The 16,564-nt window shown below is 46.8% G+C and overlaps 1 protein-coding gene across 3 annotated transcripts in view; it reads right to left on the bottom strand.

The window, feature by feature from the left end:
• Window positions 1-16,564, bottom strand: part of PLEKHG1 (pleckstrin homology and RhoGEF domain containing G1) — a 71,599-nt gene that overhangs the window by 18,322 nt on the left and 36,713 nt on the right. For 2 of the 3 annotated variants that reach the window (XM_008158592.3, XM_054722478.1), the window contains exons 4-9: window positions 14,423-14,469; window positions 10,142-10,292; window positions 7,065-7,196; window positions 5,152-5,334; window positions 4,967-5,062; window positions 4,690-4,776 (exon numbers count right to left, since the gene is read on the bottom strand). In XM_008158592.3, the coding sequence (XP_008156814.2) occupies window positions 4,690-4,776; window positions 4,967-5,062; window positions 5,152-5,334; window positions 7,065-7,196; window positions 10,142-10,292; window positions 14,423-14,469 (696 nt within the window). The remainder of the gene's footprint in view (window positions 1-4,689; window positions 4,777-4,966; window positions 5,063-5,151; window positions 5,335-7,064; window positions 7,197-10,141; window positions 10,293-14,422; window positions 14,470-16,564) is intronic. The other variant, XM_054722479.1, reaches the window with a different exon arrangement.

Genomic DNA, 16,564 nt, shown 5'->3' with positions numbered 1-16,564 from the left:
TCCGAGTTGATTGCAAAAAAGATGGCTGGAGGTTTTCTGCTTCCCTCCTTCCATCCCCTGACTCCCTACAGCACCCTGGCACCCACCATCTTTTGTGTGTGCCCTAGAATCTTGGGGTGGGGGGTGAACGGAACAGCTATGGTGGGGGGAAGGGCTCTGAAGGATGGTGCTGTGATCCCCACTCTGGCACTCACATGTGGGTGCTCTCACATCTCTGAATGTGTTTCCTCAGCTGACCTACCTTCCAGAATCACTACTAGGACCAAATTGTAGGCACTCAACCCAAGTGAGTTACTACCCACCTCCCCAGGGAAAGGGCCTCATAACCTTGGCCTTCACTTCCTCCACACATGCTCCCCCCCCCTGCTCAACCTCAGCCTTCCCTTAAGGCTTTTAAAAATTGGTATTGTTGCCATATGTTATTAATGTTTAGGGGAATATAAAAAGGTATGACAACTGCACTAACAAGAATAATTTTTCCTGAGGATTCAAAAATGGAAAAAAAAAATTAGGTAGGGTAGCCTTTCTTGCTTTAAAGTTATTTTCATTTTTCAAGGGTGGTGTAACTGAACCTACAAACATTACGTTAAAAATAATTTAAAAATTATTTTGTTGTATTCTTCCACCATCTGTGATATCACGGTAAAAATGTTTAGACCAAGTGGCAATCATTTTGTTTAACCAAAGGGGTTAGAGAGAAGCCTCGATGCAATCACCATAACTTTGAGAAAACAAATGTCTGGATTTTCATAACACTGTTCTCTTATCACCCATGCAGACTTGGAGATTACTAGTTGGGATTAATTTAAAACACAAATGTTAGTTCAATTTCTGTGAAGTGCATTTACAGACCCATGTGAATATGAAAAATGCAAAAGTTTCTACCTTCACCTTCATTCTCAGTTCACCTAGATGAGAGTTAGCTTATACACCATGTAGACGAACAGGCAATATGACTATTTCCAAGGACTTTTCTGGCATCTATAAACTTGACTTCAAGAATATTTATATCCTCCCCCCCCCCCGCCGCCCCCCGCAACATTTAATTTCAAAAAGTGTTATTCCCACATTGTCCACTAGGAGGCAGCCAGGGACCATCATTGAACTAAAGGACTGAAAGGAGGTTGGCAGGAACTAATGAATTTCCAACAGCTGTGTTAATATTATCCGATCGGTGGTACATTTTTTGATGTTTAAAAAATTCCCCATTGTGCATTTCTTTGATTTAATAGGAATAAATATATTTTGATAGCTTTAAGGAAAAGATTAAGAAATAGTCAAGGAAAGAAGTGAAAAGTTCAAATTAACTATCTGCTGAAATAAAATAGAAAATTATTAAAACACGATCGTAGATAAAGTACATTAAATAAGTGTGTTTCCACGTCCATTCCTTGGGAACAATGCTTGGGTGAAGACTTGCTCTTTGGGGCCAGACAGCCCTGGCTTTGACTCTGGGCTCGGTCATGTACTAGCTGCTTCATCTTGACAATTTGTGTCAAGTTCTGAGCCTGTTTTTATTTCTCTGGAAGGGGGAGAATAGGCCCTTCTCAGATGGAGTTTTTTTTTGTGTGTGTGGGGTGAAATAAAGAGTATTAAGTACTTAGCACAGTGTGTGCGTGCGCCAGAAGGTGTAGCTGAAACCGAATGAGATTCTAAAAGGATCAGGAAGTTGAGCAAAAAACTACAATTCTATTGTGACCATTTTAACACACAAAGGGAAAACTGCTGGGAATATACACACCTAGCGTGGGAGAGGACAGGTATGTGCATTAGTCTTGTTTTGTAATGGCCTGTAATTACCCCTCGGAATCCTTTGGTAGGTTTGAATTTCCTGTGGACAGGCAGACAATAGGTAGGGCATATCAAAGCCACTGCCATTGCTCAGAGGACATTCATTGCAAGGCACTGGCCAGCAACCAAATGACTACCCACGAGGAGAATGCAGCCACCTGTCCGCATGAGCTACCTGACATCTCGCAACACCTGCTGAAATGAGCCTCATGCCTCAGAGCACACACCTCCGCACACTCATTTCCTGGGCACAGAATCACGGCTGACAGCCCCTGAGCAGGGCTGCCGATGCTTTTCAGACTACACAAAGAGCAAAACAGGCTCTCTCCTTTCTGAGAAATCTCATTTCTACTTATTCCCCACCTAGTTCTACTCTTGTGATCATCATCCCATTTTCTGCCCCACTTCACTCCTCCCCGCCCCAGCATGGACCATCTCACCATCCACGTGGATAATCCTCACCCCAATTCCTCACCACGTGATCCCTGATCACCGTTGCCTCCACTCCAGAACAGCAACACACAATCAGAGCTGCCCCCAGAACCTACGGCCGCCCAGACCTGCCCTCCCTCCAAGGCAGGCCTCCAAAGGGCCCTTCTTCAACTACACATCTATCTCCACATTTCCGTCTCCCCACCTGTCACCCTGCTGAACCCGTTCTCTCACTTTGCAAGACCAGCGCTCCTTCAACCCAGGTCTATTTTCCCAGTGAATTTCACTGTCTGCTCAGCCTGCAAATCCTGTTCGATCACTGCATAGGTGCTGACGAGCGTCCCCGCCTTCCTGCCCTGTTAACCTTCCCTGTCGCCAATCCCCACCCTTGGGGCACCCACGTGCACCCTGGAACCTCAACACCAGTTTCCGAGTCATTGGAAATGAGCTCATCACACTGACTCATGGTGGCCAGCTTCCGGCGCCTCTTGGATGCCTTCCCCAGGTTACTGTGTTGGGCAAGAGTTCTGAACCTTCCCACTTTCGCTCAGCCACCAACTCCATCTTGGCTTCACTCACCCAGTGAGTGACAGTACCACCAAGTTCAGTGAAATCAAACCCTTGATCTTCCCTCAAATCCACCTCAAAGCTTCTCTATTCTTTTCATCTTTCTTCTCGCTCAGCCCGGGAAGATGCTTCTGAGTGTTTCCAAAACTGACCCCTAGCCCCGTGCTTTAGATCCCACCCGGCCACCTCCCAGGTCACATTCCGAGAGGCATCCCTCCTCTTATTTTCCCATCTCCTGTTTCCCCGTCTTCTTCCCCCCTGTTTACTCATCATGTCCAGGGCCTTCCTCACCTACACACAGTGTCTTGCTTTGATCTCACCTTTCCTCAAACTACCTGCTTTTGTCTTTTCTGAACTCTGTTTTAAAAAGGAAAACCCTACTCCGTCTGTTCCTTTTTCTCCCCTTTCTCTTCGGCCCACTCCAGCCTCGCCTTTGTCTCTTAGTGAGCGAATCTGACCTCTCCTTTTCTGTTGGAATCTGTTTTGACCTCAGCAGCATCTGAGGCTGTTACTCAGCTCCCGCTCTTTGAGATTCTTTCCTTCCTTTGTTACCTCACCTTTTCCCTCCAGGTTTCTTACCACCTCATTGCTACCCTTCCTTTGGATGTTCTCTGCATCCCCACCCACTGCAGATCCCTTAGATGTTGGGATTCCCAAGGGTTCTTCTTCCTTCCCACATTTTGATGGGCCCTCCTATCCACTCTCAGGGCTTCAGTTATTGTCTGGGTGGAGAGAGCCTGCCAATCGGCAGCTTCCCAGACCTGAATTGCCACCTGCAGCTGACCTGGCCCTGCATATGTGTCAGCGCTCAGCCCTCTCGCTCCCATCCAACCTGTTCCTCCCGTTTGCAGTCTATCCTGGAGCTCACAACACCATCCTCCTGGCCCAACTTCTTACTCACCCTTGACTTCTATTTCCCCCTCTCCTCATGCTTAGTGGGCAGAATCCTATTCTCTCTGCCTCCACAATGGGTTTGTGCATCCCCTCATATGCTGTGGCTCCCTGGCAGTGCCCCTTCTCTGTTTTCTAGACTATTGTGGGGGCTTGTTAATTCCTCTCCTGTCTCTAGTCTCACTCCTCCCACTCATGGCCACATGTTCCCGAAGTTACACTCTCAGGACACGGGGCAAACCATGCCATAACCTTCTTCCCAAACCGTCACCAATCCAATCCAGACTCCTAGTGTGTGGGGTCAAAGCCCTTTGTTGCCCAGTTGCCTGCCTTCCACTTCTCCAGCCTCACCTCCAACTCCATCTTCTTGAAACTCAGCCCCTCCATCTAGGCATCTCGGTTTGTGTATGCTGTTCCCTTGGCTTGGTTTTCCTTATCCATTTCCCTCACTTAATAAAACTATTCCTCATTCTTCAAGACGCGGAAAGGCACTTTCCTTCCCCACTCAACTGTAATTGAACACTTTACCCTCCCACAACACTTGGCTTATACCTTCATTAATTCACCACGTTTAGCAAACAGTTCCATAATTCAGGGCTAGCTCCCTCGTCTGCAGACCCCTTCATGGTCGCATCTGGGTCTGGTTTCCCTCTCCTTCCCACAGAACCGGAGCCAGCTTTATGCACTGTAGGTGCTCCGTGCACTTTAATTCTCATCGCTCTCTTTATTTTTCACTCGTTCTCTAGAAATTTACTTATAGTCTCTTCTGTATTTTTCTTCTTTCACGTCCACAAGGAAAACAACAACATTTTAAAAAACAAAAACTCTCCACAGTGTCCCTACATGCGAGTCCTCTCAGTATAAATGGCTGGCTTAGCTGGTCCCTGGCGGATCTCTGCTCTCACTCCTCTTTACTTTGCAGTTGAAGTTCACCCCCGGGGCTGCCCCCCCGCCCCCCAGGACCTGAATGTCTTCACGTCTTACTGTTTGTTGGCCTTGTTGTCTTACCTTTGCTGGGATCTTGGCTGCGTGATTCTCCAGGATCAGTCTCTTCAGGTGCAGAACCCACAGGCGTTTGTCCTGCTGCGACTTGGCCTACGGAAGGACATTAGGACAGTCAGACAACTCCCGCCGCCACCACACACCAGACTCAGACCCTCCTCCCACCCTCCGACAAGATGCAAAGCACACCAGGTGGCCAGAAGGATGGAGAAAGGCTGCCTGGCGCAGGGCGCTCCGGGTGCACAGAGCGGGCCTGGCAGGGAGGGGCGGGCGCTGCCGTTACCTGGACGGTGTGCTGCAGCTTGGGGTTCTTGTAGTGGAAGACGCTGAAGCTGAGCGGCTCCTTGGGGATCACTTCCACGAGCATGAGGTTGCCACACTGAGCGGGAGAGCGAGACAGGTGAGCGCGCGTGGGAGAGAACGGGACAGCGACTCAAGTCCTGGCCCGTGACCCACATGCAGACCTACCGGGATGTGAGCTTTGTACGTGAACGTGTCGTCTCTCTTCTTCGTGATGAGAAGCAGCTTGTCAAAGAGGAAGAGGGTCCTTTCGTTCTTGGCCCGCTGGATGCGGAAGGTTCCTTCGAGCACCAGTTCCCCGTAGCTGGTTAGGTCTGGCCCCTTCCAGTTAGTGAGCAAACTCTGTATCTCCTGAAAGAAGGTCAATGTCCCATGTGATTAAACAGGAGGTGGGCAGGCAAGGCAGCGAGGGCACGGTGGCCCATTTCTTGAGCCTTGAGAATGGCGTCTAACAGTGTGTAATGATCCATGACATGAGTCTACACTTATGGGTGGTGTCATTTAAGGGTTAGCAGAAATGAAGCAAGTTGTTAGTTGATGACTTGCCAATCGCTTATTTCCATTCCTAGATAACCCCCCTCCTATGGCTGGCGGCAGCAGTTATGTCTTTCAGAAGCTACGTAAAGAGGCCATTGGTATGAGACCTTCTCAGATAGGCATCCCTCCCTGATGTTCTCACCCCCTATGCTCTGGACAAAACCCTTCTAAGCTATTGACTTGGAAACCCTCTCCCAGAAACTGAAGACCATACCACATATCAGAAATCAAAACTAAAGTCCCTGGAAAATCATACAAGACCCAACTTCTCAGAAACTTCCTGGTATTCATCCCATTTACTTGGGGCAAGAAAATGAACATTTCTCCGTCTCTTTGATTTGAATGGAACTTGCTGAATATAAACTGATAACATGACTTTGACATTTATTTGGGATTTCTTGTACATCCATATCAATCTTTTTTAATGAAGCTGATTTTATTACTTTGAAAGATGAAAATGTCCACAAACAGCATCTAATTAAGCAGACACCCGGGACTTCTTTGGGGGGAAAGTGGAAATGGAGAGGATTGGAGGTCAGACTGAGCCAGAGACTGAGCAGCAGTGTCTTCAGAATGCCCAACAGACTCATAAGGTCTGAAGAACCAGTCATTTAGCCATTTTTGGAAATGCGATAGATGTTATGCCTGACATCACATCCACAAAACATCTGAATGATGAAGCATTAAGCCTTTCTCACTGCCACAAAAACCAGACAGGGCTGGAGGCTTAGGCTCTTGCCTGCCTTTGATTTTTGATAGTCAGTTGCATCACATCACACTCCAGCTGCCTACTGATGAAACCTAGAATTTTGTTCAGAATTATGGGCCAAATAATGTATTTTATTTTCCTGAGTCAGGCACAGGTGTGCTGAGAACATGGAGCCACTCTGGGCTTTTATGCCTCACTCCAGGGATACCCCAGAGCTTGAGACTCCCTCTGAACACGATCTTCTTTTAAAAAATACATCTTTTGAAGTATACAGGATGTGACCACTGGCTTAGCGTCTATTAAAAGTTTTCAGGGGTTCAGTACTCAACATTTTGGTGCTGGAAGGAACCTTAGCAAATGCTCATTTATAAAAATGAGGAAAGCCGTGGGTCTCATCCCAAATGAAATTGCAAAGGACCTGGCTCCAGACTTCGCTCTCCCTGCTCTGAGTCCTGTCCCAATACCACACATACGACCTCAGGACTTTGCATGAACTAGTGACAGAGGAATAGAAGTTGCAAACTCCTTTAACAGCTCAGAGAAAGGTGCTCTCAACTAGAATATTTCTTTGTGATGGACATAAGATAAGGCCTCAGGAGACGCAAATTGTTCACTTAGATCATGAAAGGGGCTATAAGCAGACTATTAATCTAGAAGTTACCATGAGACTTCCTCTTAAATACAATGATCAGGCTTATGGGTGTCCCGATCTTTCTTCAGGAAGAACTCCGATGAAGACCATGAATGACAGGCAATACTTGAGCAGCCTTAATATTTGATTTAGAAAATGATGAGAAGTCAGCGCCCCCACAGCACCTCCATCTCGAGGGCTCACCTGTAACCGGACGGCGTGCTCATGTTTCCGCTTCATGTCGTTGATGTGCCAGGCGACTCGCTGCATCGTGTCTATAGCATCCAGCACCACATCGTAGCCTTCTGTGTCCTTGTCGAGGTGATTTTCTATTTCCTTTAAAACAAACAAACCTCAAATCAGTTATTTTTCAAATCTTCCCACTTTGTCAATGATACAAATGGTACCCCTATGATTAGTTCCTCATATTTTATTTGGCTTATTTATTTACACGTGACATCATTCTTTAAGATTTTGAGATAACTTACCAGAAATACCTACAACAAAATGGTAAGACAGGAAAGAAAATGGAGCTAGGAAAACAGAAGTGGATTAAAATGTCATGACAAACAAGATAAAACAAAATATGTACATAGGCCATCAAATCTCATAGAGATATTTTAGTGATTACAATAGATATGAGAGTTGACATTATAGTTGGAAATTTCAGAGTTTCCTGGTGGCCAATGGGATATAGTTCTCACTCTTACAAGATGGAAAACATACTTATTACTTTTCTCCCAGAGAAAGTAAAAGGTCTCACACAGGACTTAATACGTAACAGATTTGAAAGTATAGTGAGCATTATCTTAAAAAAACAACAACAACACACCACTTCTATAGCAAGTGCATTTTCATGTAGTCGAGGCTTTAAAGCCCAAATGAAGTTCACCCAAGACAATCCTTCAGAGTGTTGAGGAGGACCTCCTGGTTCAAAAACTCGCTCTGACGGTCAGCACTGGGCTTAGCACTGGGGTCCACAAGGCCAGGGAGATGGGAAAGGGACACAATCTCTGCGCTAATTTTTTCCAGCACGTAAGACACATGGCCCTAGAATTCCTAAGAGTGTAAGGCCAGGGATGACTGAATAGCTCCTTTTGTCCTTTATCTTCTCAACAGGGCCTACCAGAGAGCTGGATGGCCAATAAATGCTCATTAAGTTAAGCTGTAACTTCTTAAAACAAAAATAACAGTAACCCTATAGAAATATGTAAAACACAGGAAGACAGTATATTTTCATGACATTCATCATGCATATTCATTAAGCTAACGGGTGGAGGTTGAATCTTCTGGTATAACGTATAAAGATTATTTTATAGTCATCTTACCTTATAATAGACAAATATGCAAATTGACCGCACCTTCGCTACGCCCAAGCCACGCCCACCAACCACGCCCACCAGGAAACTGTTGCAGGGACGTTGGGGTGTGGCGGAACCCAAGGCCGGGGAAGCCGCCTGAGGCTTTCCTGGCCTTGGGCACCAGTGGGGAGCCTGCGCTGATCGCAGGAAACCACTGGGGGTCGGCCCCTGCGATCGGTAGCAGGGACCCTGGGTGCGGCCGAGCCCAAGGCCACCGCCCGGGGCCAAGCCCCAACCCTGAAAGAAGGCAGAAGGCGGTGGCCACAGCCAAGGCCTGGGTCCCCGGTGCCGGCAGAAAACTGGTGCAGGCAGCCAGGTGAATGAAGGTCTATTGCACGAATCTTCGTGCAAACGGGCTACTAGTATTTCATAAATCTTTACTTTTACTGAGTATTCAAGTTTTCCATCTAGTTAGAAACTGGGAAGGAATTTACATTTTCCTTCCATACTCAGAAAGGTCCTTTAAAACTGTATCTCCAAACTAACAACTCCCAGGTAAGCTCAACATCAACAGTGAAGTTAAAAAAACACAACAAACTAATTTCTTCTTTTAGTCTGAGAGGCAATCTGTTCATCAACAACAGTCTCAGGAGTACAGTGTGTATTCTTGTGGGATCTTCACGGATGGCTACACAACTTTGAAGTGATGTGAATGACACAGAAAGAACACTCTCTAAATAAACAACAAAAGCAAAAATACTTCAAAGGCAACCAGAAGTTAGTTTTCAAATAATCTAACCACTGTTCTTCCCGTTTTTATTCATTACCAGATGTTATAGACTGAATGTCTGCGTCTCCCTCCAAATTCACATGTTGAAATCCCACTAATCTAAGAAGTTATTAGCATCAATTTAACAATTAAAGTACTTTCCCTGATGTGGCTTCACAGGACACGATATTCTTCAAAGATGAGCCACCCAGGCAAACAGACTAAATTGAGAAAGTCCTGGCAAAGAAGGAACATAAGGGTTCTTTAAATGTTAGAAGTGTGAATTGAGCAAGCCTGGAATGATTATCCAAGTTAGAAACCTGGAATCGCTTAAAAAGAGATACATGCAAATTGCAGACATGTTGATATGGAGAGGAACTCTGAATTAAAATCTAAGAAAAAATTTGAATGTAGGACAAAAAGGATACGATAACAATAATAATTTATTTTTACTGATTGCCTGTGAGCCACAGTGCACATGGGCGAGTTATAGGATGGGAACCCAGGCAGTCTTGCCCCCGAGCCAGCCCCTAACCACTGTGCAGCCTCTCTTTCTCCTATTGCACTGGCAATCCAATTCTACCTACCGCACAAAAGTTACTTTCAACACAACTTCTGTCCATTTTGATCAACGTCCTTGGGTAAGAAACAAGCATATGAGTGCTCCGTCTACCTTTGTTTCTAGAGCTTCCCTGAATTTTGTCCAAATAATGGGAAATGATGTAGAGAAAAGATACCCTGAAGTGATGCTAAGCCCACCTCAAAGATCGTTCATCACACTGCTCACCTGTCTTCTCCGCTTTCAGCCCCTGCTCCTTGCTCATACAAAAGCCGATCTGAGACCAATCGCTCCCCCTCCCCACTGCCTACTGAATCTGGGCTCAAGGAAGTAAAATGAAACACAAGAAACCTGTTTTTCATTACGATGATCGCTCCCTGCCCGGAACCGTCACGGCCAGCGTGAGGTGCTCCTGAGCCCCGGCAGATCAGAACTGAAATGAATCTGTACTTCGCTGCTGTCAATGGGGCGGCAGGCCTCGAACATAAATATCTCTAATTCCTCAAAGCAGATTAGTCAGTTGTAAAGTATGAGTGTGGAAAACGTTTCCATATGTCCCCAGCCTTTTCTGATATTTTTCCCCCCTAAATCTAATATACACGCACAAAACCCCCATCCTCTGGAATGAACTCGAGCGCAGGCCGAAACTTACGTGCAAAAGGAGGTGATACTTGAGAATCCGCTGAACTGGTTTCAAGAGATAGGACCCCAGAGGCAGTGAGTGTTTCAGAGTTTCCTGACGTTCCCTGAAGAACTTGGCCAGCGTCTTGTTCCTCATGCACTCTGTTAGCACAGCCACAGATCTGCAAGAAGAAGAAAGGTTTGTATCTAAATTGTGAGACAAAGCTGTCCCGCTGGGGCGGGGGGTGAGTTAGAGAAAGACACCCCAACAGCGAGGCCACCCATAGACACATGCCTCCAAGCAGCAAGCCCCTTCCTTCCAGGGCTTTGGCCCCTACGCGGACACACGGCTTAGCAAAGGGGACTCGCAGTGGCTGTTAGCCCCCAATTGAACCCCATCTGCTCAAACCACACATCTGTATTCAGTTCCCATAGGTTAGAGTGCAAGGAGGGGGCACCTCTGCACTGAGAAAAAGGAGCCCCTCCCCCCAGCAGATCCAGCCCCATGGTGGACATTGTCGCCCCTCTGCTGGTCGTCTTTGTATGATGCACAGACTGCATGGCATTAAGTGCAAGTCTTTGGAGACCTGGTCCCACAGGTCAACTTCCCTTTGAGAGTCCTTGAACAGACCCCTCTTTGCCCCTCCAAGTGGCTCTGCTTCTTCTAAAGACAGCTTCTGAAACAGCTGGATACCCTGGCTCCGTAAGGAGTGCACCTCACGGTGGGTATTAGAAAAGAGGGTCAGAATGCCTTCTCCATCCCAGCTTCCCCAAGGGTAATAAGGATGGCTCCCAGCCCGGCCTTTGTGGTTCAGTGGCTGAGGGTTGTCCTATGAACCAGGAAGTCATGGTTCGATTCCCAGTCAGGGCACATGCCTGAGTTACAGGCTCGATCTCTAGTGGGGGTCATGGCAGGAGGCAGCTGATCAACGATTCCCTCAATGATTCTCTCTCATCATTGATGTCTCTATCTCTCTCTCCTTCTCCCTTCCTCTCTGAAATCAATTAAAAAAAATATATGTATGGATGGTTCCCAAGTATCCCAGGGGAATGGTGGAAACAATACTCAAATCTCAGAAATAAAGCAAGCTAGTGGGCTTGTGTCGTCACACACACATAAATTAAAATATTATGGTCTCATAACTTAGAAGGAAGCAGGTGGAAGTAATTTCTCCCCAAGTCAGTAATCTGTTTTCAGGGTTAATTTAGAAAATCAGACAGAGCCAAACAACAAAACAGAACTCCTTGGAAATGCAGGTCTCCTCCTGAAGCTATTAGGATCCCTTTGGAGCCATCTGCTCTGACAAATATCTATTCAGATGGGTTTGTTTCCCCCCTAAACGGAGATTTCTAAAACTCTTTCCATCATGTACTCGTGGGACTTCTATCAGGCTCCTGAGAGTCGGAATCAGCTGCTCAGTGGTCACTGGCCATCTGAGGGCTGGAGCTCTCGTCCAAGGGTAAGGAACTCCGGAGCAGCCTGCGCTCCAGGGCACAGGGGGACATCTGAGGACAATCACCCGACTGTGTCAGGCAGGCCTGGGGGAGAGAGGGCGGCCCGTGTCTCTTCCCAGGGAAATCACTGGGGTGTGACTGGTATGAAGAAGGTGGACATCTGTCAAGAGGTGCTGGTGACATTTAATATCACTGGCCTTGGATCTGAGGGGAAGAGAAGTTGTCAGATGGGCCGAAACACCTGGCACTCTTGGCTTAAGGCAGGAAAGGGAAGCTCGGGCCTTAGGAGAAACTGACTGGAGACAAGGGGACGAGAGGAGTCAAGGGGACGAGAGGAAAACTTCTATGAAGATGAAAACACAGAATTGGGCAAGAGCTGGATGTGTCTGCTTCACTGAGAATGCCTATATATATATATATATATTTTTTTTTTTTTCTGAGAATGTTTTTTAGGCATCTCTAGCACATTGTTTTCTTCAAAATAAGAAATCACTTCCCCCAAGTGTCCCTAACTCAGCTCACGGGGATGTACTACTTCTTCATATCAGTATATTTTGTTTCTATTGCACGTTACTGAGTTCGTACTATATTCATTTGTGCTCATTGATTTGATCTTTTCTAACTCGCTGCATTCAGTTGGGTTCTGACCCTCAAAAGACAAGAAACTGCCTGAAGGCAAGGGATATAACTCCTGTTTCTTATCAACGTGCACCAAGCTCAAGACCGGGCTCCATGAGTGACAGGCTCTTAAAAACGTTCCGGCACCAATGATTCTGCCTTTCCCATGACCCTGAAGAAAGAAGCCTTTATTTTGTACTCTCTTATTACTAAGTCAAAAATATCTTAATGCATAAGCTCCCCAAATTACAAATTCAGAAGTTCTTTCTTCAAATGACATGTTTGAATGAGATTTATACAGAAAGAATCCCCCAACCAGTCCCCCCTTCCCCCACTTCCCCCGAGCCCCATCACTGGGTCCAGAGCTCTGTTGGTTCTACAGTTTGGGTGGCTTTTCCTTTCCCTCAGGAGGAAGTTTTGAGAAGTTGATCCTGCTATTCCTCTGAATGAGGGTGTGGGACAATGCTGGTTTTCACCCTAAGCACCATGGATTTAGTTGGGGCACCCTACAATTTCCTGATACCCTCAGCATCGATGTGGAAACTCTAGGAGAGAACATTGCTTAAGTGAAACTGTGTGAACTGTGGGTGGGTCTACAGATATGCATGAGTGATAAAGGCACCAATCTGTAGGTAATTGTTTGTTTTGTTTTTAGGGAAACCTGGGAAAAGTATGGTTGGCCACCCACCAAATAAATCGCCACAGCCCGATATCCTGACCAATGCCTAGAGGAAGAGACTACAATTCCCCAGTGGAAAGGGGCCTGCCTTCAGGAAGGAAGCCTCGGGTTCATGCCTTTTAATCCACTCTGGCTTTCCGGGGCCACTGGAGCAGGGGCCCCATTTGTTCTTCCTGCTGTCGCAGCATCAGGGCTCAGCCTGCTGGCTGCTCTTCTAGGGGGGCCCACCACCACATGGCTCCCAGGGACAAGTCTCTACCACGCCTGGCCACAGAGCGTGTAAAACCTCCCGGCTCTCATCTTCCTGTCTGGCCCCTGGTACAACCACTCATGGAGCACGTGGGAAAATGGACCATCAAAAGGCATGGGGGTGAGGGTGGGGGCCCATACAGTTCCAGAAACTTTACAAAGATGTAGTGGCGTGAGCCGTGAGGTTAGAGAATCCTCTTGGGGCCACTCATGAACTATGTGACCCTTGTAAAATCGATAAACCCATATAAAATCAGAGCCTCATTGCTTCACCCGTGCAGTGGGATGGGGCAGGTGATGGTGAACTGGCACAGGCTGAGGACCTACTGTGGGCCCACACTGTGATGGCTGTTCTGCTTTGTTTTAATCCCTGGATATCTCTGGGCTGCGGTGAAGGTTGAATTCAGCAACATTTCTATTTACAGCAGTATACACAGTGATTAGGAACCAGTCTGTGCTCAATAAGTGTCTTTGGCACAAAAAAGAAATTCAGTCAGTGTGACCTAGGGTCTTAGGCTTTACTGAAATGGTCAACATATGGTCTAGGGCAGTGATGGCGAACCTATGACACGCGTGTCAGCACTGACATGCATAGCCATTTCTGATGACACGTGGCTACTGAGGTGGCCGCATGCCGAGAATGAAACATTTGCTGCTCCTGAGGATGAAACATTTGCGAAATAATGTTTTTTCCAAAGTGACACACTACCCGAGTTACGCTCAGTTTTTTGGCGAAGTTTGACACACCCAGCTCAAAAGGTTGCCCATCACTGGTCTAGGGGGTGCTCCCTAAACGGCCCACCCAGCGCTCCCAGAGTAAGCAACACAGAGGCAGTGATCAGGTGCGGCCCTGAGTCCTCTCTTCTCTCCTAAACTGATGATCTTTCCCTTCTCGGAACTCCATAAAACGTACACAGTTCACAGAACTGACATAGCAAGAAACAGCCAGATTATACACACTCAGTGGTAGTCCTTCGGAGATTTTTAGGAAGCTGGCACACATACAAAAGGGTTACTAGACAAGACGCCGAGCAAAAAAAACACGGGTTTATTTGGTTTTCCATGGAAGGACACCTAGCAACCTTTTTGGTCTCTTGGAGGGTCTTGCATGATTTTCCCTACAGCAGCTCTCCTGGGAGCCCAACGCCCGAACGGACCAGTGTGTGGGCACCCGTCATCCGGGCTCCGCGGGCTTTCCAGTTTCTCCAAAGTATTCGGCACAGTGCCAGCCACAGAACGCCCGGCCCCAACACCCCCTGGCCTGACTGACTTGAGACAATCCAAGTGCTGAGGCACAGCCGCAAAGCCTACCTCGGATAGTTGGTGCAATACTGGGTGTAAATGTGGAACTCTTCACTCTGCAAGGCAACAAAAGAGACTGTCATGGGCAAAAAAGCAGAGACATCGCCATTCCCTGGAAAACAATAAGACTAAACAGCACTCATGCCTTTAGATCTGTTTCTCCGACAACATGAGCCCGCCTCCTGAGCCCTTGTGGCAAATATCCGCGCCTTTTTACCCACGTGGTGTCAGATCTAGACTCCACATGCACTCGAGTTCAATAAACACTCATCAGGCCTCTGCCGTGTTAGGGAAATGTGAAGGTAAAAGGGAAGAGGGGGGAGAGGGCTTCTGCCCCAGTGCTCCTAGCCCTTCGGTGGCTTTGCAGCGTGGGAGAGACAGAAGCAGATGATTTCAATGTCACGTGAGAAGCATGTGCAGGGCATGAGAAAGCAGCTGTTTGTCTGCAGTTATCTCCGCCCACCGTCCTCCCCACCTTTTTCACCGGAGAGCCACAGCGCATCCTTTGACATTGAACTAAGGCTCTATTTCCTCCAAGGCGCCTTCCTTAAGCTTCTGGGCGGAGCCAACTGCTCCTGCTCTGGGCTTCCACAGAACCCAATGCTTACTTTTCTTGTGACATGTTCCGTGTACCTGTCTGTCTCCCACTCCAGGCTGTGAGTTCCTGCAGCGTGGGCGCCATACCGTGCTCACCTGGGATATACCTGTGAACTACTGAATCCCCTCTCCCTGCCAAGCTGGGAATTATTTGACAGCTGGACCCAAGTCTACCCATCTGTACGCATCTGGCATGTTAGCAATGCCCCAGTGCAGTATGTCTAACCAATGTGGGATTCTTGCCTTTTGCTATGGTCATAGTCCACTCCCTAGTATTTCTTACTCTTTCAGATGTCTAGTCATGCAATCAAATATTGGGAAATAGTCAATCAATACTTCTTGATCTTTAAAGGATAATTGTTTTAAAAGGTAGAACCATGACTTTCACACACATATAACATGAACACTGTCAAAGATTTTATTTAACCTCTTCATGAGGAAGGTGGTAAGATATTATGAATGGATCAAAGAAGAAGAATAGAAGTATCACACTTTGGTCAGTGAGGAATGCTGAAACAAGTTTACAAATGACCCCAAAGTGGCTTTTTCTGTAGAGGTGGGTGAGAAAAGAAATCAACCGTCTCTCTACGGGACAGTATCCGTTGGCATGTCTGTGGCCAAGATCCTTTATTGCATGTTGCTATCAGTGATCTATAATTGACAGACTTGTAGTTTAATTCAGAGACAATGAAAGGAGCCAGGTGTGTCTGCCCACTGTCTTCCCCACTTTTTTCACTGGAGAGCCAATACGCATCCTTTGACACTGAGCTAAGGCTTAATTTCCTCCAAAGAGCTGCCCTTAAGCTTTTTTCCCAGTGAAGGCAATGGAAGGTTTTCTGTTGTAAGCACCCAATAACCTTTTTGGTCAATTGCAAGGTCCCTGACAAATTTTTCCCTAGACTGCCACGGGAAAGGGGTTTACAGATGGGTGGGTAAGGGGGCAGAAACTAGGTTTTTAAATGTTTGATTGTAACTCTCTGAGTCAGAATAAACAATTCAAGGCCAACGAGTCACTCTCCACAGTGCCTTTTATTTTACCTTTTAGAACTTCAATGGTTTAAATAAAAATTTTTTTTTCTGATTTAAAAGGAATTTTTATTTAGAATCCTTTCTGATAAACTCAAGTAGGATTAGGTTTAAAATTTTTTATTAGACAAAGTTTCCCTGGACACAATGAGGAAGGTTTCATTTGTAAAGAGCACATGGGCAAGGTGACATTGGCCTGATACGAATATGGGATGTCAGCATTTCTGGGGGATACGTTCAGTAAGTGTGTGTGGGGGGTGTGCACACGTGTGCATATCTAGGCACTGGAGGGAGAAAGGCAGCAATGGGAGCAAGGCCAGGCATCCAGGGAGAGGAGGAGGCTAATAGGGGCGTTGGATCTCTGAAGACAAACTTTGTCTCCTTGCTAAACATAACCCAGGGTCAGCCCAGGTCACAGTCCAGATAAGGGATAGAAATGAGGGTGGAGGGAAAGGCAGGAAATGGAGGTAAGCCTGCTCTGGGTGCTTCTAGAGTCCTGCGAGCAGACAAATGCTCAGCCGGGAGGTA

This window comes from Eptesicus fuscus, chromosome 10 (genome assembly GCF_027574615.1).
Source record: "Eptesicus fuscus isolate TK198812 chromosome 10, DD_ASM_mEF_20220401, whole genome shotgun sequence".
Classification (NCBI taxonomy): domain Eukaryota; kingdom Metazoa; phylum Chordata; class Mammalia; order Chiroptera; family Vespertilionidae; genus Eptesicus; species Eptesicus fuscus.
This window is presented reverse-complemented; position numbering and strand designations above follow the sequence as displayed.